The sequence below is a fragment of the Moschus berezovskii genome, chromosome 17, assembly GCF_049115385.1.
Source record: "Moschus berezovskii isolate FMDL1 chromosome 17, NW_MosBer_1.0, whole genome shotgun sequence".
Taxonomy (NCBI): domain Eukaryota; kingdom Metazoa; phylum Chordata; class Mammalia; order Artiodactyla; family Moschidae; genus Moschus; species Moschus berezovskii.
This window is the reverse complement of record NC_142476.1, coordinates 12,198,243-12,226,157: the sequence shown is the minus strand read 5'-3', so window position 1 is coordinate 12,226,157 and position 27,915 is coordinate 12,198,243. Positions and strand designations below refer to the sequence as shown.

General features: G+C 49.9%; 1 protein-coding gene across 3 annotated transcripts; it reads left to right on the top strand.

Annotated features, from left to right (window-relative positions):
• The first annotated feature begins 1,763 nt into the window (after positions 1-1,763).
• KLHL12 (kelch like family member 12) lies at positions 1,764-26,528 on the top strand. 3 transcript variants are annotated; one of them, XM_055418923.2, is made up of 12 exons: positions 1,764-1,899; positions 3,633-3,866; positions 7,768-7,921; positions 8,934-9,151; positions 13,300-13,449; positions 14,303-14,417; positions 22,022-22,128; positions 22,893-23,088; positions 23,523-23,681; positions 23,998-24,096; positions 24,735-24,921; positions 25,185-26,528. In XM_055418923.2, the coding sequence occupies exons 2-12, from the start codon at positions 3,672-3,674 to the stop codon at positions 25,309-25,311; spliced, it is 1,707 nt and encodes a 568-aa protein (XP_055274898.1). In that variant the 5' UTR covers positions 1,764-1,899; positions 3,633-3,671; the 3' UTR covers positions 25,312-26,528. The 3 variants fall into 3 exon arrangements, with proteins under 3 accessions (XP_055274898.1, XP_088701324.1, XP_055274897.1); XM_088845198.1 differs by having other exon boundaries at positions 1,779-1,899; positions 3,752-3,866; XM_055418922.2 differs by lacking the exon at positions 1,764-1,899 and adding an exon at positions 2,101-2,381.
• The last annotated feature ends 1,387 nt before the right edge of the window (positions 26,529-27,915 follow it).

Sequence of the window (27,915 nt, the reverse complement as noted above, 5' to 3'; positions counted from 1 at the left end):
GCTCTGATGGCACAAAAATGCAGTGCACTCTGCCTCACTGGTTGCAAGATTTGACCCACATTCTATGTACCTGATGTAGAGCTCCACCACACATCCATGTTTCCCTTACGGAAACCCTGCAGTAGCTGTCAACACCCAAAGTCATCCCAGGAGTCCAAGCACAAAGGCAGGGCAATGTGTGCAACCTGACTGATGCACTCACCTCATCCAGACACAGCCCTCCAGCAATGGACCCAAGAACTCAGAATCAGTTTGGGCTGCAGGGTACCGAGTCAGATATCCAAAGTTTAGAAATATTCTCACACAAGTCCCCACGACTCGACTCAAAACATGCTAGGGCTGTACCCTTGAAGAAAACAGAAGCCTGACTAGTCCCCTTGGTGTGTTGGCTTTCTTGCTGGCAGTTTCTCCATCTTTTAATTCTCTGGAAAAGGAGAGGGTTTTTCTAAACCAAAGCCTCTTTTATTCAGTTCCTTCTCATATTTGGAAAAACTTAAGTTTTGCAGCCAGGAATTAGGCAATATCATTAAAGCATCTAGGTGCTATTCTGCAGCCAGAAGACAAGGGATTATTTTTATTTAAATTATACATACATGTATAAGTCCACATATAAGTCCACATGATGTAAAGTTCAAAAGGCACAAAAATACGTAGAGGAGAAAATCTCTCCCACCCTGTCTTCCAAACAACCAGTTCCTCTCTCCAAAGAAATTTGTTATTACTCTACTTTGTATCTTTCCAACTGCAATTTTTATACATATACTGGCAAATATGACTATCTTTCCCAACCCTTCTACACAACTACTGGCAAAGTATACACTGTTCACAACTTCGTGGTATTGAATTATATGGATGCACCACACGTTACTGAAACAGTCCCCAATCGAATCTACAACCTTGTACATACATCCTTTTTCACGTGTGTGAGAATATACAAAGGACAGATATATAGGGAAAAAATCGCTGTTAAAGGATATCTGCATTCATCATTCTGGTGAACTTTTCCAAAATGCCCCCAATAAAACCTGTAACAATCCTGCACTCAGAAATATGGAAATCAAGAGAATTTTAGATCTGAGATACTACATGAGAGATGGCAACACTACACAAAATTAGACTATTAGACTGCTACCCGCTTGGCCATAGTTTTATTATCCCTGAAGAATCAAAGGCACCACAGAGGAAAACGGTACACTCAAACACAACCGGCTTGAACCCTCACAGGAACAGAATCAAGGAACCTCACTCCCGTCCCAGGCGCTGAGGTAAGTGCGCCGACACCAATCAGAACAACGTTTCCAGCAGGACGCTCAGCACCCAGGCCATGTGAAAGGCAGCAGAGGCGGGCAGGGGGCCCGAGAACCCCCGGGACGTCTGCGGCCCTTCGCAGTCTCCGCGGCGGAGTCCCGCTGCCAGGGCCGGAGCGCAAGCAGCAGAGGCCCGTGCGGCGACGGCCGCAGGCCCGGCTGTGACGCGCAGAACGCCGCGGGCCGCGGCCGCGGGCTCCGGGTTCTCAGCGCAGCGACGGTCGGCCCGGAAAGGCCGCTGCGGCCTCCGGACGGGAGGAGACGCGGCGCCTCGGCGGGGCTTCCCGGCGCGACAGCGCGCCTGAACGCCGCCTGCGGCCCGCTCGCTACCGCGGACACCTTCGCACGCCTCTCGGGTGGCCGCGCCTCCAGGCCCCCGCGCCGCGGTCTCAGGGAGGCTCGGCCGCGCCCCGCGCCGGCGCCTCCTCCGCGCCGCGTCCGCCCGCCGCGCCCGCGGCCACGTGACGCGGCGGGCGTGACGTCATCACGGCGCGCGGTCGCGGCGCCGGAGCCTCCGGGTCCGGGCGGCGGCGCTTGGGCACCTCCCGGGCCGCCCGCTCGCCCCGCGCCCGCCCGGCGGGCCGGAGCGCAGGTGAGTGGCCGGGGCGCGGCGGCCGGCGGCCTGCCCCGCCGCCTCCCCCGCCGCCGTCCCCTCGGGGCGGGCGGGGGCCTCCAGGCGTCGAGCGCCGCGACCGCCGTCCGGAGGCTGTCGGGGAGCGGGGCGCCGCTGCCGTCGTGGGCGCCGGGTGGCGGCCGCTCCGGCGCGGAGCTCGCGGGGGCGCGGACCAGCTGCCCCGGGGCGGAGCGCGGCCGCGGACCCCGGGAGGGGCCGCCGGCGCTGGGGCCGCGTCTGTCCGCCCTGCAGAGCCGGCTCCGACCCGCCGCCCCGGGTCCTCGCCGTGCAGCGGCGTCCGTGCGGGCCTTTCTCGGTCTCCAGAGTTGAAACTTGGTTGACTGAAGGAAAGTCTTTCTGGAGATCATCTTACGCCTGGATGAACCACCTCCTTTTCTGTAAAATGCATCCCGTAGAGTGGCTGGAGCGCTTAAAGAATAGTACGCTACCTATAAACAGGAGTACGTGAGGATTTAGGCTCTCGTTTTCCCTTCTCGTATGAAACTATGTTTGTGAGTTGTGGATTTTTGAAAACCATAGTTTGATTAATTTTCTTGGATCTTTTCAGAAAATTTTGGATTCCACATAAGACAGACTCTTAGTAACCTCCCAATTTCATTCCCCAGAAATTGTCCTTGAAGCAAGTAAACAAAAACGAAATAATAATAGCTGAAGCTTGTCAGAAATCAAGAAATTATAATTTTTTAACGTGTAGCCTGTTACTGAGTTCATTTAATTTATGCGTACAAGTGAACTTTACAAGTGACTGGCTGTGGCCATAAAATTAGTAGTAGAGTTTTGATAGGTTTTCTATCCCAGTAATTCTCTCATAGTATAGAAGAATTACTGCAAATACTAGTTTGTTAATGCTGATGAATGTATCCTAATCATTAGCGTAGGGAGACCTTTCTATAGAACTTCAGTAGCTTAAACTCGCATGGTCCCCATTATTCAGTGTAGGCTTGGATCCTCTGGAGAAGGATAGTGATCCCACTCCAGTGTTCCTCCCTGGAGAATCCCCACAGACAGAGGCAGGCTACAGTCCATAGGGTCACAAAGTGTCAGACATGACCGAAGTGAGTTAGCATGCAGGCATGCAGTGGATCCTCATTTGAAGTTTCATTTTAAGAAGAAATCCAAATATAGTTGGAAGTCATAATTAATTGGGTACTTCTTTAGAAGAAGCTTGTTTTCCCTGATAACTGGCCTTTTGCTCTAGGTTGAAGGCACCATTCCTTTCTTGCCTTCTGTTACTGAACATTTATTATACACTTGCTAGGAGAGAAAATATATGTATGAAACTGGGTCCCCACTCTCTGTAAATATTCAGCTACTTAATCTCCTTTAGGGTATTAAGAATGGTGACATCACACCTTTAAGAAATTGTATCTTCTTATTTTTACCATGAGAGATGGCGGCCTTGTGAAGATACGTGAGAGAGGAGTAGTCTCTCTACTCACAGCAGAGTGTTGGTGACAGTAACGTCAGGCGGTTTGGGCACTCCGTGACAATGGGGTTTCAGAGGGAGGAGAGATGAGATTTACTTGGGGGAATTAGTGGCTGGGTTGTGTTGGTAATGCCAGGAAGAGGAGTGCGCTCTACTTGTGGATGTTTGAGTCTGATGGAGCTGCCTTCGTTTGGAAAGCTAACAATATATTTAGTGTCCCCAGGCCTTCACATATGCTCATTGGTTTTGTTTCTTGTACTTACAGAATCCAAGGATCCCTTTCATTCTCTCTCCATATTGCTTGATGAGAGGCATTATGGCTCCCAAAGACATAATGACAAATACTCATGCTAAATCCATCCTCAATTCCATGAACTCCCTCAGGAAGAGCAATACCCTCTGTGATGTGACGCTGAGAGTGGAGCAGAAGGACTTCCCCGCCCACCGGATCGTGCTGGCTGCCTGCAGTGATTACTTCTGCGCCATGTTCACCAGTGAGGTACGTGGTGAACCATCTCCTCACAAGTGGAACCCACACACGTCACCTCGTGGGCATCTCATTTCACTGAATGGAACAGTGGAAGTTCTGTGTAGTTGTGAATTTCTCTAGTCTGGTGTTCAGTGGCAGACTCCGGATAACATCTTCCATTTACTCTGCGTTGGTTTTCTCATTTCAGATGAGGAATAATAGTACACAATTCCATATGGTTAGTGTGGCAATTACCTGAGAAGCTTACATGTGACATGCTTAGAACAACGTCCAACATGTAGCAAACACAGATGTCAGCTACTGGATTTTACTTACCTGTGTTTTAATTTGTTTTCCTATTTTCTTTCTTCTAAAATGTAACATTTTAAAGAGAATACTGGGGAACGGGGAGGAGGGAAGGAAGGAGGAGTGAGAGTCCATCCTCATCCCACTCCTTCCTGCAGTGTGAGGAAAAGCTGTCTTCTTCCTTCTCCCAGGGGAGCGTTAGTGTAGTCGCAGGTGGGTGGCACAGGACTGGTGCCTGGCTGTGTGGGCACACGAAACATCACCAGAAAATGCCAACTTGGGAGCACAAGCCCTTAACCAGGGAATTAGGAACAGGCTGGCCTGGCAAGAAAAAAGGTAGTGCTCGCAAAGTGTTAGGAAAAAGACTGCCTTAGTGATCGCCTGGCAAGACACCCAGCATGTGGAGGAGCTGCCGAGTCATGAGGGATTCGGAAAGCTGAGCAGAGGAGAGCGCTCTCAACTTCCAGGGTTGCAGTCTGATTTTTTAATTTTAAATACATTGTCTCAATTATGTCATTTATCTGTACTTGTAAATAAGCCTGACGTACTTCGTCGTGGTGATCATGTCATGATAACTACAGTCACCGGCCTGTGGTCCAGATGCTGTTAGATGATTGCCTGTCCCACTCACCCCAGGGACGGTTGTTACCATCTCGTTTTACAAGTGAAGAAATAAGGTCTCAGATACGAAATGCCTTACAGCTTGTAAATGGTAGAGAGGATTTAATCCTATGTTAGCTTGGTTTGCCATTCCCTTCTCCAGTAGCTTGATTCTAATTTTGATGTTTTCATCATAAAGCCAGAGTCGTGTGTAATGCTGAGCCAGCGCTCAGCCACATGGCTGGCATGGAGAATGGAAGCCTGACCATTTGCTGTAGTGGATCCAGGGTAACTTTAAAGGGACCCTGTGTGAGGTGACATCGCAGGTCTTGTCCTGTACTGTCTCCCACAGTGTCTGCCTGTGAGCCCCAGAAGCACTGGTGTCTAACTGGGCGAGGAGAGTGTCGCCTGGCTGCCAGCGGGAGCACGGAGGGCTCGTCACACAGTGTGCGTCCTGTCTTCACTGTTCTCTGAACGTCTGAAAAAGAACTCCCTTCTCATTTTCCCTCACCGGGACTAGTAGTCTTCCTTTAAAAACTGACATCAGGCAAGAAAACGCTGAATGGTTCACGTCTTTCTCAACTGAACTGTAATTGACCTGGAGCACTGGGTTTGAGGTGCACAGCACAGTAACCCGGTACAACATAAGATGCTCAGCACGACAAGTCTAGTTGCCGCCTGTCACGCGTCAGAGTTGCCGCAGCCTCCCCGCCTCCCCCCCTCCCCCCGCCCTGTGTGTCGCCCTGTGGCTCAGCTCTTGTGGACTTTTGTTCCTCTTGATTTCACTTTGTCCCTTGTCTGTTTCACTCTGACTCCCCTCGCTGAGTGTTAATGTCCTGATCTCGAGGTCCTTCCATGTTGCTGCAAGTGGCTTATTTTTTATTACTTTCTTTATGGCTGAGTAACATTCCATTTGTGTGTGTGTCCCCCACATATATACCACATCTTCTTTATTCATCCACTGATGGACAGTTAGGTTGCTTCCATGTCTTGGCTGTTATAAATAGTGCTGCTATGAACATTGGAGTGCATGTATGTTTTCAAATTAAAGGTTTCATCTTTTCTGGAAATATGCTCAGGAACAGTATTTCTGAATCATATGGGAACTCTTATTTCTAGTCTTTTAAGAACCTCCAGACTGTTCTCTATACCCTTGAATTAGTTTTTAAGACTAAATGATTTACACAGGAGGGTCCAGAGACCTGGATTTTAGGTTCAGTTCTCTTAGAAACTCTGTGTGAACCCTAACGACCATCTAGCCTCACTAGGTTGTCTGTAGAACAGGGTGATTAAAATTGGTGGTGTCTTCATTCTCTTCCGGCTCTAAATTTCTCCATAAACGCGGTGCCACTGACACAGCACAGGGTGAGGCAGGAGGCTGGCTTCAGTCTGTCTCTTATTATTAACAGTTCAGACCTAGGTTAAGTCGTGTTGTCTCTCTGAAGCTCAGACCCTCTTTGTCTTAAACGGCAGTGACATCAGACCTGACTGCCTTACCAGGTTGCTGTGGCCATCAGGTGAAGTAATAGTGAATGGGAGGCACTCTGAAAAATCGTAAAGCGAGTATTAATGTGAAATACTGTAGTTGCTGTAAGTTCTTAGATAGTAAACTCATTTACATATTTAAACTATTTGGCTAATGGGAATATAGTTTACTGACCAAGAAACTCCTGACATGAATGTACTTATATATTTCTGTTCATAAATACTTACAGTTAGTAAAATGTTTTTCCAAAATAATGTACTGGTGACATTTTTTGGTTTTGGGGATTTATTTTATTCTTGGCTTTGGATGTGAGAGTTGGACTATGAAGAAGGCTGATCGCCGAAGAATTGATGCTTTTGAACTGTGGTGCTGGAGAAGACTCTTGAGAGTCCCTTGGACTGCAAGGAGATCCAACCAGTCCATTCTAGAGGAGATCAATCCTGGGTGTTCATTGGAGGGACTGATGCTAAAGCTGAAACTGCAATACTTCGGCCACCTCGTGTGACGAGTTGATTCACTGGAAAAGACTGATGCTGGGAAAGGTTGGGGGTGGGAGGAGAAGGGGACGACAGAGAATGAGATGGCTGGATGGCATCACCGACTCTATGGACATGAGTTTGGGTAAACTCCGGGAGTTGGTGATGGACAGGGAGGCCTGGCGTGCTGTGATTCATGGGGTCGCAGAGAGCCGGACACGACTGAGCGACTGAACTGAACTGAACTGGCTTTGTTAGAGAATATTTTTTGATTATTTTTCTGGACTGATGAAGGGATCAAAGTTGATAAAGATGTTTAGTTTATAATGGACGTACCCTGGAGTTTTGTAAGTAATTGAAATTTCTAAACTAAGATCTAGTAAAACTTTCATAAGGTAACCAGTTTTCAGATAGTTACTATCCTGTAAAGCTGAAGATTTCCACCCTTAAGACAAACCATTTTCTATGCTTATCTGGCCTCAACTATACTCATAACCCCAAGGATATAGTCTAGACTAAATGTGCCACCAGTAATTCAGTAATCCCAAAAGAGAATCAACCCAGTATTTGAGGAAGCATCAAACAACCCAGCTGTCTGCAGTGATGCAGTGGAATGCCCTCAAGGTGGCCAGCGTGCAGTCCCAGGGTGGGTGGGACGGTGCTGGCTCATTCTGGAGGGTCTGCAGCCAGGACTCAGCAAAGTTCGTGTTTCATCTGAAAAGCCATGGGCGGTAGTGGCACGCTCAGGGCACTTTTGGTTCTGTTCCATGTCTGTGTGTGTTTCCATGCGAGAGCAGCATATTAAATCATTCATGAGTGAAATTGATATTCTCAGAAGGCATCACCTCTGTGTGCTCTTGGGTTGTACACAGCCCCCCCCATTTGAAAAGCTGCAAATATATGGTGTATTTGCTTTGCACAAATCAAAATAGACGACCTTTTTCTGTTAAAGATGTGTATGCGGTTAATATTGTTAACATCCCTTTAAGTGCTCAGATACGAGCCTCTGCCTTAATCTTGTGGAATTGCAACCACCGTGATTTCATCCCCTTTTCACTTTCAGCTTTCAGAGAAGGGGAAACCGTATGTAGATATTCAAGGTTTAACTGCCTCGACCATGGAAATCCTGTTGGACTTTGTGTACACGGAGACTGTGCACGTGACGGTGGAGAATGTCCAGGAACTGCTCCCTGCAGCCTGCCTGCTTCAGCTGAAAGGTACAGGTGCTGAAGGCATTCACCCTACAGCGGCCTGGAGACGCTTAAAATTGTGATACAAGCTTAGTCGTGGGAGTGAGGGGACAGGGGGCCTTGGGGTTGCTGCCCGTGGCTGGTAAGCTGAGATTTCAGTCGCGGTGTAGGGGAGCCTCCAGGTGTGCGTCTCTGGCTCTTTAGTGAGGAGAGCACGTGCTTTCTGTCTGTAAACACGTGCAGGAGGGGCCGGCAGAGGCCTTTCCTTCCATCTGTGTGCCCAGCTGTCCTGTAGGGGATCCTTAGACACAGTTACAAGTCATCGCCTCCATGGAGGGAGCTGCAGCAGCTGCCCAGGTGGGAAGGGAGGCTGGGGGACCACTCACATGGACCCTTTAACCTTCTGAACCATAAAAAGTATCTTTGAAACATTTAAGTGGACACACAAAAGTGAAAGTGTGAGGTTCTCACGGGACTGAAGATGGCCCCCCTCCAGGTGCCAATCTGCTCTAGCCTCCAGACCTGTTTCTGTGGTTTGCAGTGTTTAGAGCATGATTAAAGGAGTGTGAGGCCTTGGCATTAGTGCACAGCTCCAAAACGAGTGTTACACTCACAGCTTTTCTGTTAGAGAGATATGAGATTGTTATCAGTGCCTCCTGTGTGTCCCTCATCGGCTTCTTTCAGTAAGTTTTCCTGTGGAGTAGGAATTAGGTACATTGTGCTCCGTGACAGCTGGTTTTATAGCTCGATGCCCAGGAGTTTTCCAGGCACGTCTGTTTAATTGTGGCGGTGTCCATAACATAATTCGTCCTGCTGGACTTGTTTCACAGCTGCAGCATACATTTATAAAGGCCTTGCTGACGGCTGCAGAGCGTAGAAGACAGAAATAGGATTTGAATTCCCAAGGTATGAAATTTCTAAACTGATTCATAGGCATTGAGCCAGGGTCCCTCTGATCCCACTCGGAGAGTTGGTGAGCCCGGGACTGAGTGCTGTCCCCTGCCAAGCGGCCTCAGGACCCCTGTCTGTGTCTGTCTAGGCGTGAAGCAAGCCTGCTGCGAGTTCCTGGAAAGCCAGCTGGACCCTTCCAACTGCCTGGGCATCCGGGACTTCGCTGAGACTCACAACTGTGTTGACCTGATGCAAGCAGCTGAGGTTTTTAGCCAGAAGCATTTTCCTGAAGTGGTGCAGCATGAAGAGTTCATTCTTCTCAGCCAAGGAGAGGTGGAAAAGCTCATCAAGTGTGATGAGATTCAGGTACCTACCTGCCTGGCATCAGCTCTCTTCAGGACCGGGCCAAAGACCAAAAAGCAGGATGGAGTTACTGTGCTTCTATAGCATGGCTTTTAGTCAGGTGTCCACATTAGTTTTAAGGTTTGAGCACGTGTCCCTGAAACTATGTGCCAAATGTATTTGCATGTTTATGGAAGGGAGTTCACTTGTTCCTCAATGAAATCTGTGATCCCAGTGGTGAAGAGTCACTATTAAACAGTATGGAATAAGCAGAAGTGGGAAGTTAAGTAGATTTTAATGGAATATGTCTCTTGTTATCCATTTACTTCTTTTGAAACATGTACTGAGAATGTCTCCGATGCAGCAGTCATGCCCTGGGTGCTGGGGAGCCGAGAGTGAGTAAGGCACAGTCTTGTTTTCAGGGGAGTCACAGTGTCATGGAGACAAACGAAAAGACGCAAGTGCTGACAGAGTGTCGGGAGAGTCACGAGCGTGTTCAAAGGGAGGAAGGAGAAAGACCAGCAAACCTTCTGGGTCTAGATGAGATGGGAGAGGAAGTGGATCAAGAAGGATGGAACAGAAAGTCGGAGATCGCAAGCAGGAGCGCCATGGTCGGCAGCTCTGGGCATGGCGGGCTCCGCTGGCCGAGCAGCAGTGGTGGTGTCCCGCTGGCCTGCGCCCCGCGTCCAGGGATGCCTCCCCGCAAGGCTGCAGGGACCCCGAGGCGTGCAGCAGGGCAGTCGTGTCGCTAAGGTCAGCAGCCACTTTGGCGGCCCAGCTCTCCCGTTAGGAGCTTCTGGAAGCACCGAGCAGAGCCTTGTTGTTGGGGAGGAGTCCCTCTGGGGGCTTTGCTTCCCCCACTGAGGAGACGGCAGTCCTCAGGGAGGGTCCTCTAGGGAGGCTGAGAGTCCTCTCCCTCTCTCACTGCCCTCAGACAACAATGAAAAATGAATTCAGATGACTGGGTCCCAGAAGTTCACGGCACCTCAGTATGAACAAGAGGTATTAATGTATCGGGAAGAAAGTTTGACTGATCCTCTAAGTGCTAGGAAAGGAATTTGTTACTTAAAGATCTGTGATATGTTTAGTAAGCATGTTCAGTAAGCTGATTTATTTTGTTAAAACTAGGATTTTCATGTAATAACAAGTCTTCAGTATATCTCTTGTCAGCGTTTACCCACCTTTGTGTTGGCACCTCTGCCAGGTGACTTTTCTGAGGGAGCTTGATCAGGGCACGTCCACACCCTTGTTTCTGACTAGGTTCATGTGTGGTTCACGTCTGCCCAAGACGCTGCTCCTGCAAAGGCTTCGGGGCCGAGTTCTCACCTGTTCTCACCCGTGGGGCACGAGGGAAGCTGGGTTCTCGCACGGGACGCCAGACCAGTGGTAGAAGGGGCCCCATAGACATAAACTTCACTGTGAACACTCATAAAGTAACCAACTCCTGGCTCATTTATCAAGTATATATTGAGTTTTTCCTGTGTGCCCAGAGCAGTTCTGGGCTGGGGATCCGGTTATGGACAAAATGCACCAAAAGCCTTGTACCCTGGGGTTTCCATTCTCATGGTACCATTCTTGGCATTTTAAAATGTTATTTAATTCTCAGAACCGTTTCCAGTTTTCCAAGATGAGTCATCACCCACACACAGCTCGAGGGGCAGGACTCGGCCGCCCCTGCCTCCAGACTGTTCTTGCAACCACAGGGCACTGAGCCGGCCGCCTCTTAGTTTGTTTCTGGTTTACCGAGTCAGGGAGGCTTCGTTTGAGACAGTGGAGATGGAATAAAACTGGATGGAGCCGGGAGGGCAGTGCGCAAACCTCTTCCGATGCCAGGGGTAACTCTTCTGTACCATCTTCCTCAAGTGTCTGGCGAGAATGGCCTTTGCTTTTTTCAGCAAATGGCATTTTTTCCTCTTTCATATGCCAGCCAGAAGCAGGAACCAGATGTCTGACCCTGTTGCTAACTAACGCTTCCTCTGGACCATATCAAACAATAGCACTTGAAACAACGGAGGCAGTGTGTCATATTGTTTAAAACAACGTGAGCTTCAGAGTCACGCTGGAGTTTGGTTTTGGCTGTGGGGCATGTGTTCCTAACCACTCATCTTCAGATTCCTCTCCCATAAAATGCAGAAAATAGTTGTACTTAGTACGTAGGGCTGTTCTAAAATCGGCTGATACATAAAAGAATTCTCTGAAAATTTATTGCAGAGAAATTTTCTCTGTAGTGAAGCATTGATGTTGGGGGCTTCTCCTCTCAGTTTAGCTGTTTCTCTGCAATGCTTGCTTATTCCATCTTGAGTAAGATCAGGGATCTCTGCTTATGATGGAAAAACCCCATTTTCAATGGATGTGCCTCATTGAAACCTAGAATGTGTCAGGGTCCAGCACTCAGCTGTTCGTAACTATGAGCCTGTCATCCTTGCCAAAGCCGAAGTTCATTTGAAAATCACGGCCACTCTCCTGCACCCTCCCCTGCGTCTGGCCCATCGGCCGCTGGGCTTGCTTGACCCCCGTGAGCTCGTGTGCGATGCCTGTCGCACTGCCGCCCTCTCAGCCTCGCCCGCCGCCTTCTGCCTGTCAGCCCAGGGGAGCCCCTGTCGGGCTCCCAGCACGCAGCCCTTCTAAACCATCCTCCATGGTCGCCAGAGTAACTTTGCAAAACATCAGTGTGGTCCCATCACTTACCTGCTTGACACCTTTTCACGGTTTGGAGGAAAATCCAGTCTTCTGGTGCTGGTTTTGCTTCTCCAGCTCCGTCACCTCCCTCACTCATACCGCCACACCAGGCTCTGTCATTTCCCAGGCTGTCCAGTAGAACGTCCTGTGAAGGTGGAAAGGCCCTGTGTCTGTGCTGGCCAGTTCACTGGTCCCCAGCACTGGTAGCCTGGAGCACTTACGACTTGCGGCCAGTGGGACTGAGAAGCTGCACTGCACAGCTTGCAGGATCCCAGTTTCCAGACCAGGGATCGAGCCAGGCTTCCGGCAGTTGAAGCGCCGTCCTAACCATCGGACCGCCAGGGAATTCCTGAAGCAGGATGTTTAGTTTTAGCTTCACTTGAATTACTGTAGATGTCAGCGGCACATGGGGCTTGTGGCTGCTGTATTGAACAGTGCGGTTGCAGGGCTTCTCCAGGCGCCTCTTATCTGACGAGGCTAACTACTACCCCTCCGCCAGGTTGGAACCTATGGCTCCTACAGGAAGACCTTCCCTGTCCCGTCAGTCTGCAAAAAGAAATCTCAAGTTCAAGTCAGTCTGTCTCCAGCCCCTGGACTTTTCCTGTTTGGTATATAATGACAAAGTGGGATTGTCCGTTTTTCTGACTTAACAGTTATTGCCCCACTTTAATAGGAAGGTTCATGTCTGATTTGTCCCTCCAGAACAGTTCCTGGCACTTAGCAGGTGTTTGGTAAATCCATCAAATGAATGAACGTTCGGAAGCATTTTCTGTCCTTTCAGTTCTTAGGAGAAGTCCCCAGAACGGCTTCTCTCTCTGGGCGCTGTCACACTCTGAGAGGGTCTCAGGACCGGCGGACTCTGGGGGCCTGGTCCTCGGATGTCGGTCTTGCGCGTCTTGGTGGTGACCGTGCCGAGTGCTCGTCCAGGAACAAGGTTTCATATCCCGCCTGTCACATGTAGCTGAGACCTCAGTTCCCCAAAAGATTAATTATATGTCTCATCTCAAATTGCATGGTACCTGCTACAGCGTAGTTGCTCAAGTGCTCATTGATGATGCTTTGAAGACTCCGCGTTCCTTGCAATGTTGTAAGGGAAGTTCCTGCTCACAGGCCTGGCTGAGGAGTTGGGGAGCAAGGCTGGACCTCCTTAAATAGCACCTGTGAATAAATATGTCCTGAGCCAGTTTTGAATAGGGCAGCAGGTTCACCTTTTCCCTACTAAAGTTTCAGAAATGACCAGAAAAAATTCAGGAATGGAGAAAATTCTGAATTAAAAGTTGATTTCTGACTGATGGTCTGCTAGGTACCCTCTCTCTTAGATGTTTTTAACCCATTCTGACTATAACTCTTCTCATGATCTTAGCAAGTTGTGTCTGAAACGATTGTTTCCGCAAGAGCCTGGGTCTTTCTGGGAGATGGGAGTTACTGGGGGAGAGGGGGAGGGGAACAGAAGGTGGCTCCAGGACTCCCCACAACGTGTCCCGCACCCACAGGTGGATTCCGAAGAGCCGGTCTTTGAGGCTGTGATCAACTGGGTGAAGCACGCCAAGAAGGAGCGGGAAGGGTCCCTGCCGGACCTGCTGCAGTACGTCCGGATGCCCCTGCTGACCCCCCGCTACATCACGGATGTCATAGACACCGAGGTGAGCCGCCGCGGCAGGGCCGTCTCTGCAGCTGCACGGCCTGCAGCGGGGACGTGTGCCGTGCAGGGTCTGCAGGCGGTCGCTGGGCACGTCGGGCTCCCGGCAGAAGCGAGAGTCTGTGGCTTCATTTAAGTTTGCTCTGTTGTCTTTCTGTTCTGCACGTCCCTCTTTGTTTTGCATAGCAGTGCTGGGTAATAAAGTTTGTCCCTTTTTCCTTTTAAAAAAATTGTTCCCAAAAAAGTTCATTCCATGAGAGGGGACGTAGGTAAACCTATGACTGATTCATGTAAAGCAGTTATCTTTCAATTAAAAATAAATAAATTTTTAAAAATGCAAGGCAAAAAATACCAAAAAAAACACTCATTTCAAATTGCCTTGGAAAAGACACTTTCCTTATCAAGTCTCTTAATTTTGACCTCTGGAAAGGTCAGCTTGAAAGGAGTTTGATGTGTTTAGCATCAACTTAGGCTGTGTCATGTTTGTTTACAAGCCTTTCTTCAGCCTCAGTTCCCTGTAGGGCGTTTCCTGACTTTCTCCACAAGCTGCCGGGACCACCCTGGAGACCAGTCTGTAAAGTGTAGGTGAGGCTGGCCCAGCCTGGAAATTCATCACAGACACGCCTGTCCAGTCGTTCACCTTAGGGGGTTACCGGCTGCTTACTGTCATCTCAAACTGGATCTCGTTTGTGTCACTTCTTCCCTATGGTCCGTTCACATACCCTCACCTGCCTTTGAACCATGTGATGTCTGTTCAGAACAAACTTTTCTAAAATCATTTCCGGAAACCCACGGCCCAGTCACTGCCAGCAGCCCTCCTGAACCCCCCGTGGCTCACTCTCCTCCTGCTGTTTCAGCCTTTCATCCGCTGCAGTTTGCAGTGCAGGGACCTCGTTGACGAAGCCAAGAAGTTTCACCTGAGGCCTGAGCTGCGCACTCAGATGCAGGGGCCCCGGACGAGGGCGCGGCTAGGTAAGCTGGTGTCTCCTGTTAGCTGTGTCATCTTGAGCAAGTCCCTCTACCACCCTGACCTTGCTTTCCTGGAAACCAAGGGTATCGCCCTTCTAGTTCCCGCGGCTGTTGGGAGGGTAAGATGAGCAGAGTGAGGGAAAGTGCTTTGTGAGTGTCGAGTGTTAGGCAGGGTAAGTCCCAGTCGTATTTCAGCGCGTTGGGGCTGTGGATTAGAGCTCTCACAGGCCGTGGAGTCAGTGGATGGTCTGCTGCCCCGCGCCCCCCTCTCCTCCGTGTGGAGAGGAGGCGAGGAGGAAGTCTCCCGGGTCAGGCAGGGGTCCGGTAGGTCGGAGGCGGTGCCGTGCAGCGGGCGAGGGCCTGGACCCGAGCCGGACGGGCAGTGCTCACCCGCGATTAGCACTCACTGTGGCTGTAACCTTTGGCAGGAAACTTAACCCCTCTGGGTCCATCACCGCATCTGTGAAACAGGTCGTCACAGCTCCAACCTTGCAGGTTGCTGTGAAAGGGAGTGCATGCCGCCTCCGGAGGCTGTCACCTCAGTGGATAGGCCCGGGCTCAGGTCCTGGCAGCAGCTGGCTGGCCTGTGGGCCTAGGCAGGGCGTCCGCTGGCCTGAGCTGACGCTTCTGCCTCTGAAGCGAGGACGCCAGGGTCTTCTCACGGTTGTCTTCTTCGCTGGTTGTCGCGGAGGCCAGATGAGACCGTGTGTGATGCCTGACGTTCCATCTGGTGCACGGCCTGTGCTCATGTGTGCCCACCTTCCCATTCGCTGTCCCAGGAGCCTCAGCATTGGGCAGGTTATAAATCACTCTGTGTACATGAGGTGACGTTTTGTTGTTGTTTCCTGTTTTTGCTCTTACCTGACTGTGGCCTCATGCGTGCTGAGCTGTTAACTGATGATTAAGCCTTTCATTCATAGATACGAGTAGAGTGATGATTTATCTCATTTCTAATGGCAGAATTTAGAGGTCTATAGAAGCTTTAGAAATAAAGAGGAGCAAAACGTAAATGAATCATCCATAATTCCACCACGCAGGGATACTGCTTTTTGTTGTTTTGTTTTTAAAGGGATACCGTTCTGTTAATCCCTGGGAGATGACAAAATGTGACCCCTGTCTCATGTTATATACAGAGATTTATAATCAGCATGAGGTACATGGAAAAAGTATAAAAAGAAAATTTTTGAAAAAGATGGAAGGACTGAGTGTGAAAAATCATGAAAATATTCAGTTCAGTTCAGTCGCTCAGTCATGTCTGACTCTTTGCGACCCCATGAATCACAGCACGCCAGGCCTCCCTGTCCATCACCAACTCCCGGAGTTCATTCAAACTCGTGTCCATCGAGTTGGTGATGCCATCCAGCCATCTCATTCTCTGTCGTCCCCTTCTCCTCCCACCCCCAATCCTTCCCAGCATCAGAGTCTTTTCCAGTGAGTCCACTCATCGCATGAAGTGGCCAAAGTATTGGAGTTTCAGCTTTAGCATCAGTCCTTCCAATGAACACCCAGGATTGATCTCCTTTAGAATGGACTGGTTGGATCTCCTTGCAGTACAAGGGACTCTCAAGAGTCTTCTCCAGCACCACAATTCAAACGCATCAATTCTTCGGTGCTCAGCTTTCTTCACAGTCCAACTCTCACATCCATACATGACCACTGGAAAAACCATAGCCTTGACTAGACGGACCTTTGTTGGCAAAGTAATGTCTCTGCTTTTTAATATGCTGTCTAGGTTGGTCATAACTTTCCTTCCAAGGAGTAAGCGTCTTTTAATTTCCTGGCTGCAATCAGCATCCACAGTGATTTTGGAGCCCAAAAAAATAAAGTCTGACACTGTTTTCACTGTTTCCCCATCTATTTCCCACGAAGTGATGGGACCAGATGCCATGATCTTCGTTTTCTGAATGTTGAGCTTCAAGCCAACCTTTTCACTCTCCTCTTTCACTTTCATCAAGAGGCTTTTGAGTTCCTCTTCACTTTCTGCCATAAGGGTGGTGTCATCTGCATATCTGAGGTTACTGATATTTCTCCCGACAATCTTGATTCCAGCTTGTGCTTCTTCCAGCCCAGCGTTCCTCATGAGGTACTCTGCATATAAGTTAAATAAGCAGGGTGACAATATACAACCTTGACGTACTCCTTTTCCTATTTGGAACCAGTCTGTAGTTCCATGTCCAGTTCTAACTGTTGCTTCCTGACCTGCATACAGGTTTCTCAAGAGGCAGGTCAGGTGGTCTGGGATTCCCATCTCTTTCAAAATGTTCCACAGTTTATTGTGATCCACACAGTCAAAGGTTTTGGCATAGTCAATGAAGCAGAAATAGATGTTTTTCTGGAACTTTCTTTTGCTTTCTCCATGATCCAGAGGATGTTGACAATTTGATCTCTGGTGCCTCTGCCTCTTCTAAAACCTGCTTGAACATCTGGAATTTCACAGTTCACATACTGCTGAAGCCTGGCTTGGAGAATTTTGAGCATGACTTGACTAGCGTGTGAGATGAGTGCAATTGTGCGGTAGTTTGAGCATTCTTTGGCATTCTCTTTCTTTGGGATTGGAATGAAGACTGACCTTTTCCAGTCCTGTAGCCACTGCTGAGTTTTCCAAATTTGCTGGCATATTGAGTGCAGCACTTTCACAGCATCATTTTTCAGGATTTGAAATAGCTCAATTGGAATTCCATCACCTCCACTAGCTTTGTTCGTAGTGATGCTCTCTAAGGCCCACTTGACTTCACATTCCAAGATGTCTGGCTCTAGGTGAGTGATCACGCCATCGTGATTATCTTCGTCGTGAAGCTCTTTTTTGTACAGTTCTTCTGTATATTCTTGCCACCTCTTCTGAATATCTTCTGCTTCTGTTAGGTCCATACCATTTCTGTCCTTTATCGAGCCCATCTTTGCATGAAATGTTCCCTTGATATCTCTAATTTTCTTGAAAAGATCTCTTGTTTTTCCTATTCTGTGGTTTTCCTCTATTTCTTTGCATTGATCGCTGAGGAAGGCTTTCTTATCTCTCCTTGCTATTCTTTGGAACTCTGCATTCAGATGCTTATATCTAGCCAATTATACAGAGTGAAGTAAGCCAGAAAGAAGAACATCAATACTGTATATTAACGCATATATATGGAATTTAGAAAAATGGTAACCTGAACCCTGTATAAGAGACTGCAAAAGAGACATAGGCATTTAGAACAGTCTTTGGGACTCTGTGGGAGAGGGTGAAGGTGGAATGATTGGGGAGAATGGAATTGTGGCATGTATATTATCATAAGTGACCAGTCCAGGTTCGACGCATAATTTTTCCTCTGTTCATTTCTTTGCATTTGTGCTTTTTTAATAAAAATACTTTTAACTGTAAAGAAAAAAAAATTATAAAAAAAAAATAAATAAATAAATAAATTTTGAGAAAGTCAAAAAAAAAAAAAAGATGCTTATATCTTTCCTTTTCTCCTTTGCTTTTCGCTTCTCTTCTTTTCACAGCTATTTGTAAGCCCTCCTCAGACAGCCCTTTTGCTTTTTTGCATTTCTTTTCCATGGGGATGGTCTTGGTCCCTGTCTCCTGTACAGTGTCATGTGCCTCCGTCCAGAGTTCATCAGGCACTCTATCAATCAGATCTAGTCCCTTAAATCTATTTCTCACTTCCACTGTATAATCATAAGGGATTTGATTTAGGTCATATCTGAATGGTCTAGTGGTTTTCCCTACTTTCTTCAGTTTAAGTCTGAATTTGGCAATAAGGAGTTGATGATCTGAGCCACAGTCAGCTCCTGGTCTTGTTTTTGCTAACTGTATACAGCTTCTCCATCTTTGGCTGCAAAGAACATAATCAATCTGATTTTGGTGTTGACCACCTGGTGATGTCCATGTGTAGAGTCTTCTCTTGTGTTGTTGGAAGAGGGTGTTTGCTATGACCAGTGCGTTCTCTTGGCAAAACTCTATTAGCCTTTGCCCTGCTTCATTCCATGCTCCAAGGCCAAATTTGCCTGTTACTCCAGGTGTTTCTTGACTTCCTACTTTTGCATTCCAGTCCCCTATAATGAAAAGGACATCTTTTTTGGGTGTTAGTTGTAAAAGGTCTTGTAGGTCTTCATAGAACCGTTCAACTTCGGCTTCTTCAGCATTACTGGTTGGGGCATAGGCTTGGATTACTGTAATATTGAATGGTTTGCCTTGGAAACGAACAGAAATCATTCTGTCGTTTTTAAGATTGCATCCAAGTACTGCATTTCGGACTCTTTTGTTGACCATGATGGCTACTAATATCAGTTAGGAAAATAAATTCACTACAGCCACAGCAAAGGGTTAAAGTCATCTGTAAAGAACTAAAAAAAAAAAAAAAAAATGCACATAAGACAAAAACACTAGAGACTTGAGTGTGTGGTTCCCAGCCGGGGAGTCCTGTTAAATATAAGGAGAGAGGCTCAGCCTAGTTACTAATAAAGTCTTATTAGTGATAAATAATACCATAAATACAATTTCTTGCCGACCAAAGCACCAGTAAAAAACAATATGCAGTGCCCCAGGAAGCAGAATGGATCGGCACCCTTACAGTGTTGGGGGGCGTATAGTCTGCCTCACCCTCAGGACCTTACAGATGAAAAGACTCTTTAAGGCTCATGCTCTTCACCAGGCAGTGCTCTGATTTCCATGTTAAGGAAACGGAAACGCCTCGTGTTCACGGACGTTTATCACAGCATCATATGTGGTTACTTATAACCCAGTTACCAGCTCCTGAAATGCCTCAGATACTAAACTCATATATTAAAGGGTATTGTTACTACCTCGAGAACGTGACATGAAACCAGGATGCACTAGGCTATGGCCCCATTTCTGTTGTGTGGATTTTTAGAAACAGAACTGGGAGGAGAGAATCTCATGCTTTTGTGTCTTTGTGGGATTACAGATAAAGTTTTTTCCTAATGCTTTTATTTTCAAGCTTTTTAACAGTGAAAATGTGTTCTGTGTATTACATGTTTTATAATCACAAGACATAAAATATATCTTTTTAACCAAAGGGTGGGTCATACACAAGTAAGGACGACAGTCATACCCGCTCTTGAGTTGTTTTTTAAACTTTTTAAAAGGAAATTATCTTTGTGATAGAAAAAGCTACACAGACTAAACAGACATCAGTATTGCCTAAAATTATGTTTTCAGTGTTAAAACCCTGGCCTTATCCTATCAAAAGCTGTGTTGGCACTGACATGAACTCCAGCTGCAATGGGAAGTGAATCACTTCACTCACTTGGCAGACAGGCTTCCAGCACGGAGGCTCTTTCAGGGACAGTAATGGGCAGAGGGGTTCGGGGGCCAGTGGCCTCTGCGCCCGGCACTCAGAGCCCTGAGCTGCTGAGCGACCCCCCTTGTGCACACTCACCTGTGACCCGGGGCCAACCGGGGCCTGCACTGAGAGACTTCCTGCCAGCCGGCGTGTGGCTGGTCCTCTGGATGTGCAAAGCACAGCTTAACTCAGTGGAGTTTGTTTTACTGTACAAAGCATAGGAAACCCCGTCAGTTGTGGGTGTTTTCGCTCAGTTGCCCCTCCGGGGTCATCATGGCCTCCGCACCCGTGCTCACCTCAGAGGGAGAGAAGAGCTGGGGTTAGAGGGGAGTAAATGGGAGAAAGGGCTGCCAAGAAAGACCCTGGCCCCCCAGCTCGGAGGAGCTTAAACATAAAATTAGTGTCTTGCGAAAGGACCCTGTGTTCAAATGCTTTGTTTGCGAAAAGGAAGAGACTGCTCACCTGGGAGTGGGGCCCACCGACTCTACTTGGCAAGTACACAGAGAGGTGCCATCTCAGAAGGTTAAACTCCGTGGCTTATGTGTGGGTCACTAAGGAAAATAGCAAACACATATAAACACAGGATAATCAAAGGATTCCCCCATACCTGTTACCCAGTTTCAACAGTTATTGACTCGTAGCCTATCTATTTTGAAGCAAATCCCAGACAGGATAAAATTCCATCCATATTATATAATGCTTTTGTGTGTGTCTCTGAGAGATGAAACATACAACCACTTATTTACCTTCATCAGATACAAGTACACGTTCGCACTTCCTCAGTTTACCCGTAATTTATTTTTCTTTGGTTTTGAACACTTTCACTGCTGCAGTCGGGATCCAGACAGGGCTCACATGTTGCACTGGGTTCATAGCTCTCGTCAGGCTCTATGAAACCCACAGGCTTTTCACCCCTGCTTTGGTCTCCCTTTGCAGTTTATTTGTTGGATTCCCCACGATCTCGGTTTTATTGACTACATCCCAGTAGCCTCATTTAACACGTGTCTGTTCCCCGTGTCTCCTGTAAACTGGCGGTTAAACTAGACTTGGTCAGTCGTGATGAAATTTAAGATTCAGCTTAAGTTTTGTGGCGCAGGCTCTCCACAGGCAATGGTGGCGTGCTTCCTGCTGAGCGGTTTGTGCCGTCCCCCTGCAGGCCGTGGGGCTTGTCTGTATTTCCTGTCAGGTTAAAGGTACTCCGTTTGCTCTTTCCAGCCCAGGTCAGCTAAATGCCCTCCAGAATGTCCTGAGATGCCCCAGCTAACTTCTCTCCAGTAGAGCAGCTACACGGGATTTTCTCAAAAGAAATATTATCGGAATATTATCCAGATAAGTCCCTAGGGGAAAGGGGAAGACGCAAAAGCTGTCAGAATGCCTTGTTTGGGAGGATGGTGGAGAAGAAGGACTCCCTTTTAAAGTCTAGCCTTATGGTCACTTACCTGGCTGTTTTGATGAAGTAACAGGACACATGGTCGTGGAGTTGGCTAATTTGGAAAAATTAAAGTCATGGAAAAGGTTTTTAAATTTAAAGGAGATCAATCCTGGATGTTCATTGGAAGGACTGATGCTAAAGCTGAAACTCCAATACTTTGGCCACCACATGCGAAGAGTTGACTCACTGGAAAAGACTCTGATGCTGGGAGGGATTGGGGGCAGGAGGAGAAGGGGACAACAGAGAATGAGATGGCTGGATGGCATCACCGACTCGATGGACATGAGTTTGAGTGAACTCCGGGAGTTGGTGATGGACAGGGAGGCCTGGTGTGCTGTGATTCATGGGGTCGCAAAGAGTCGGACACGACTGAGCGACTGAACTGAACTGAAGCCACATCTCTCAAATTTTTAGAGCCAAAGTTAGGAGAACATTCTTTGCCATCACAAAAACTCCCATTTTGAGTTTTACAGGGTGAGAAAGCAGGGAGCTCCTCCAGCCTACCCTTGGAGCCTGTTGTGGACTCAACTGGAATCGTGAAGATGGGTTGATACGGTGTAGGGTGTGTTCAAGCTTCTCGCATGGACAGAGGAGCCCCATAGGCTACAGTCACGGGGTCACAAAGAATCCAACACAATTGAGCATGCACGTAGCGTGTTCAAGCTTGCTTTATGGAGTTTTAATGTTGTCTGGAAATTCACGTTTCAGAGATTCAGGTTCTCAGGAAGAAACAGTTTGCTGTTCGGCAGCCTCATGAAGGGTCTCCCATCTCAGACGGCTCCTCAGGCCACGTGGGCCACGATGGCCTAGTGCTGTCTGCTCTGCTCCATCCCTGCGGGCAAGCAGCCAGCAGCCAGGGGATAATGACCTCTCTCATTCTTGCTCGTCCGCAGGAGCCAACGAAGTGCTTCTGGTGGTCGGGGGCTTTGGAAGCCAGCAGTCTCCCATCGACGTGGTGGAGAAGTACGACCCCAAGACACAGGAGTGGAGCTTTTTGCCAGTAAGTTGTGATGGAACCATGCCCGGGGAAAGAGCTTAACTGCCTGCAGCCCCTGACTCTGGGTGGGAGCTAATCTAGCCCTGAGTGGAGAGGCCTGGTCACAGCAGCGTGTTCCTGACAACAGTTAGTTAGAGTAGTTGGCTGTTGACTAGCTCGGCTTCAGGAATACCCACGGCCCTGTATGCAGTTACACTGAGCTGGCTGCCACCATTCCCATGCCTTCCCAGGCCGCCCGAGCGGTTCACAGGGTGCCCGCTCCTTCCCGGACAGTGCTCAACTGTGCTGGACTGAGCTGGTGTCCAGAGGGACCCGGGAATCTGTGTCTCCTTTGGGGTTTCTGTTTTGGGGCCGGATGCACAGTGGTAACTGAGAAACGTGGGAATCTTTTGGTCATTTCTCATGACCTTTCAGGTCATTGGATCCTGGCCCTTAGGGAGCAGTGTGCTAGTCTCTTCCTGCTTCACAGAAGGATGTTGGTCTTTAGCGCAGTGCTTATGGAATAGGAAGGAATCAGATGCTGGATAAGGGAAGGATGGTAGGTCCTCTGGAAGCCTTAGATATTGACAGAAGGTGTTCATCGGTAACAGCATCACTGGGCAAGAAGCTTTCGTCCAGTGGGCAGGCAGCAGATAAACCTCTGCTCAGGGCTTTTCGGCCGCAGGCGAAGCAGCAGGGTGCCAAGGGAGACCCAGGAAGGGCCACAAAGGTGAGGCCTAAGACTTGCCTGGCTAAAGTGACAAAGGTGCCTCCTCCCTGAACCCTAGAGCATTACTCGGAAGAGACGCTATGTGGCTTCGGTGTCCCTTCACGACCGCATCTACGTGATTGGCGGTTATGATGGCCGCTCCCGCCTCAGCTCCGTGGAGTGTCTGGACTACACGGCAGACGAGGACGGGGTCTGGTATTCTGTGGCGCCGATGAATGTCCGGCGCGGCCTGGCTGGAGCCACCACCCTGGGAGGTAGGCTGGTGCGCAGGGCTGCGTGTGCACTTCAGGGTGGCTGGGTTGGGGTTCACACCTCCCCATGAAATGCGGAGGCTGCCGATGGGGTCAGTCACGCCTTCCTGCTTCCGGAAACAGTCCCAGGTGTCTGAGTGCTGCCATTGGAGTTGGTGACTCAAGTCCCAGTGTGCTGAGGGGGCAGCTGGCGCTAGCTGTATTTTTGCAAACTCCCGTCTTGGGGAATGTGTCGGAAGATTCCATCTTACTCTGTTCTTCTCACATGTCTTGACTGTGCTGTCCTCTTTAAAAAAGACTTAATTGATTTATCCCTTAAAAAAAAACATACAGTTGTCTCTGGCTCCAGGCGTTTGGAAGAGTGGTGGGAGATTTGTAGAGGAGTCGTTAGAAACCGCTCACTCTCTTATGGTCTGTGACCCCTTCCTTCTGAGCAGATATGATCTATGTCTCTGGGGGCTTTGATGGAAGCCGGCGCCACACCAGTATGGAGCGCTATGACCCAAACATTGACCAGTGGAGCATGCTGGGCGACATGCAGACAGCCCGGGAAGGTGCCGGCCTCGTGGTGGCCAGCGGGGTGATCTACTGTCTAGGTACCTGTGCGGGGTCTGGGACGGGGTGGGGGGCAGGGTGACTAGCGGGCTGCAGCCTTGGGGTGGGATCCCTTTCACCAGAATCGGTTCGTAGATTTCCTTCCCTTAAAACCCTGGTCTGTCCCAATCTAGTTTTCATTCACTGGGATTCTTCTTTTTGTGAGAGCAGAAGATAGGGTACTGTCAGATTTCTCTTTGGAACCCTTGAGGGAGAGCTGGAACTAAGAGCATCAGTTGAAGCGCTCGGGAAACGCAGGCCGGGATGGGCGTCAGGACTGACCATTCTGTCTGGAACGGTTCCCGCTCTGTCTCTCAGGAGGATATGACGGCTTGAATATCTTGAACTCAGTTGAGAAGTATGACCCCCACACAGGACACTGGACTAATGTCACGCCGATGGCCACCAAGCGCTCCGGTAAGCCCGGGCAGGTCCTGGGGGTAGGAGACAGGGCTGTCAGACCTTGCCTGGGCAGTGGCGCTGCAGGCCTGTCATCACTGGCGACCTAGGAAACGTGGGTCAGGGCCATTCTCCTCGATCTGTTTTCTCTGAATACAGGCAATAGAGACAGCCCAGACTCACTGGGTTAGTGTGAGAGCAAAGCCTCCTTGCCTTGTTTTTTTGCACCTGAGACCCTCCCTGCATCCTGACCTCCAGCCCAGCTCTGTGCAGTGGCGCGGGCGGCCTGAGGGAGTGTGCACGTGTAGGAGTCGGGGGCCTTCCTGAGTCCTCAGGCTGGGGTAGAGGAACGGAGAGCCCTGCCTCCAGGCACCAGATGCTCCAGACCCATCACATCCCCTCTCCTCTCTTCCCTCTCTTTTCCACTCCCTTCTCTCATGACGAGGGTTGGGCTCCGAGTTCATGAAAGCGAGATGACAGCCAGTCGAAGAGGGTCACCGGTGGGTGGCCTGTGCTGGACCAGCTCCTACAGGCTGCCTGGCCCTGGCCCGTCCCTCGGCCGCTCTGGGGTTCTCCCGCCGTCAGGGAGGGTTTTGTTTCAAGGGTTCAGAGCCTCAGCTCAGCAGCCTTCGTCTGCTGTGCCCTTTCCTCCCCAGGCGCAGGGGTAGCCCTGCTGAATGACCATATTTACGTGGTGGGGGGATTCGATGGCACAGCCCACCTCTCTTCTGTGGAAGCCTACAACATTCGCACGGACTCCTGGACGACGGTCACGAGCATGACCACCCCGCGGTGCTACGTCGGGGCCACGGTGCTTCGGGGGAGACTTTATGCAATTGCAGGGTGAGGGGTAAATCTGGCATCCAGGGCCATGTGATCTGAGCCACGTGTGGGGTGGAGACAGGGTTTGGTTCCGCAGAGAGAGGGCACCAAGGCAATCTTAGTGTGGGGCCGTGTGGGGCGGGCTTGTGGGCGGGGCTTTGTGGGAAGAGGGCGGGGTGGAGCCTGTTGATACCGGCCTGGGCGGAGCCTGCGGGGAGGGGCGGGGCGGTGGGAGGGCCGGGGAGGGGCGCCTTTCTCCCTCACCGCTGCCCCTTCTCTCTCAGCTACGACGGGAACTCCCTGCTGAGCAGCATTGAGTGCTACGACCCCATCATCGACAGCTGGGAGGTCGTGACCTCCATGGGAACTCAGCGCTGCGACGCCGGCGTGTGTGTTCTCCGAGAGAAGTGACCAGGCAAAGAGGCAGTTTGCAGAGAACCTAGGGTCCTTTCCAGAATGTCTTTCTCAGTGTGGGGAGGGGATTACAGGCTCAGTGCTGCTGCTCTGATTGCGCTTATTTGACACGCGCTGGCGCTGGGAGTGTCCCCGAGGAGGGTGGGCAGCAGACAGCACCCTGCGTGGGTGTGATCGGCCAGACCCCTCTCCTCCTGGCCGCGGGGGCACTTGGCCCTCACCTTTAACTTAGTGCGCGCTCCAGAGAATATACCTTTAAGTTGTGCCTCGTGTGCTGTGGAGAATTAAGGTGAATGTGGACTCCAGGGTGTGGGCAGTACCCAGCCTCGATGGTTGGGAGGGTATCAGCTCTCTTGGTTTTCTAAGAATAAATCTCTTTCCTAGTCTGCAGGTAGCAAGGGACAACACAGTCCTGTTCTGGAGGAGAGTGAGGGAAGAGCCCCGTGAAAACTGCGGGGCCTCGGGGGTGGGGACTGGGCGTCCAGTGCGGGATGGGGGCCGGGTGCGCTGGGGTGTGAAGGGGCCTGCAACACGTGGGAGGCTGAGGGGGCAGGTCACTTGAGGGTCTCTCCTGGGCCCTAGAGACAGAGTAGCAGAGCCAGCACGTGTTAGCGGAGCAGCAGTGGAGGAAAAGTGGGCCTTCTGTGTGCCTGGAACAAACCGAAGTTCCTGTGGCTTCACCATTGCCCTCCCTGCCGCCACTCCTGTATCCCGGGAAGGTTTTCCTCCCGTTGAGTCAGGGCTGCTTCCTCCACTGTTGCCATCCGTGCTGTTCAGAGGGGGAGGAGTGGGGGTGGCAGCCGCCTGGCTCAGCCACCTGATGTCTCCCCTTGTTCTTGTAAGGGCACTTCTGCCAAGGAGTCGTTTTTACTGCTGTTTTCTATATGTTGTCTTTTCTTATTAGAACACCCCTTCCCTGTCTTTAGACTGGATCTTACTTATCCCAGGACAGAATAATCAATGACAACCGAAATCCATTTGTTAGTTTCAGTACCTCCTGTCCTGAACTCCTTACAAGGTTCCCCTGTGCTGTGCAGTCACATTCCTACTCTGAGAATTGGGAGTGTGGGGACAACATGGTCACCTAAACAAGGATGCACTTTCCCTTGGCTCTGAAGTTCCTTTTTTTCCTCTTTCCCTGAGTTGTATTGACGTAAAGTTCATTTTGTTTGTATTTTTTTAACAAAATATTAAAAAAAAAAAAAAGTCTCAAATGCCTGTAAGAGTTTGTGGCAAACCAGCACCATGTTCCAGATATTTTGGGGGACGAGGTATAGGGATCCACTGTAGGCCCTGCCTCTTCAGCCCGTTGCCTTGTGTATTTGCCACTAACTGCTGTGTCTCTGTTAAGACAGCTGAGAGGTCTCCGGAGACTCCTCAGCACGAGGTTATGGACATGACTAGGAAACTACAGGGAGCAAAGCGGAGGCAATCTTGGGCTGGTTTTGTACCCGCTTGAATTTTAGGGTTTTAGTCGCCCCAGTCCTTTTCCCATTTCCCTGGATTTTGTGCCACGTGACAAATAGCTATGCGGAAGGCTTGCAAAACTGCAAAAATCCTGGTATTCCCAGAGCAGAGGGAAGGGGGAGCCAAAGAGGCTCAGGAAAGAGGCCTGCCAGCCTCCCCTGCAGATGGACTGTGCCTGCTGATTAAGCCAAGTTGTGACACTTGTGACCATTCTCTCAGGGAGGAAGATGGGGGACAGAAGAGCGGGGAGAGCAAATGGCCGCAGGCTATGTTCACCGCTGACTGCTGAGTTTCACACCAATTTCCCAAATAGTTCTGAGAAGAGTGTCACCTAGGTAAAGCTTTTTCTGACTCCCCAGATGGAATTACTCCTAATCAGTGCTTCCAATTTACTTTGTTGCGTGGATTGTCTTTTATCAAATGCCTTTGGGTTTGTGTCTGTCTGCCTGTTTAGGCTGTGTTCTCCAGTAGAGTGCCTGTCATCATAGTATGCTCATATTCTATAATTGTAGAATATTCTAGTGTATTCTGTAATTGCTCAGCAAAGGTTGACTTAATGAAGGGCAAAGAGGAGAAGAAAAATATGCCGACCGCGGTGGTTGGGTAGACGAGACATTCCTCACATGACTTGGCTTCCCTTCCTGTTCCGCTTCCCCTGCCACCTCGGGAAGACCGCGCCCGCCGCACTACAGCCAGTAAGCTAGACGTCTTAACCGGGGAGAAGAGAAACTGAAACGACCCAGAGCGGTGGTTGCAGGCCATGCCTGGATCCCGGGCCCCGGAAGGTAGCCCTTCCGACCGTGCCCCATAGGGAAGCGCGACCCGAGCAGAGAGCAGCATCTGCAGCTTCCAGGCACCGGTCTCCGCCCCAGAGGGCAGGTGTCGCGCGCACGCTACTGCGGCTGAGATGGGTCTGAGACCGGGACGTCCCCGCCGCTCCCGAGACGAAGCGCACACCCGGACCGGCCCAGCGCCCAGGTGAGCCCGAGCAGCGCCCGGTCACGCCCCGGGACACACCTGTCACAAAGCCCCGCCGACCAGCCCGGAAGGCCCGCGCCTGCGCAGTGGCGTCCGGCGCCGGGAGGCCGCGCCTGCGCCGAGCGAAGAGGCGGCGCCGGGGCCGCGCCTGCCCCG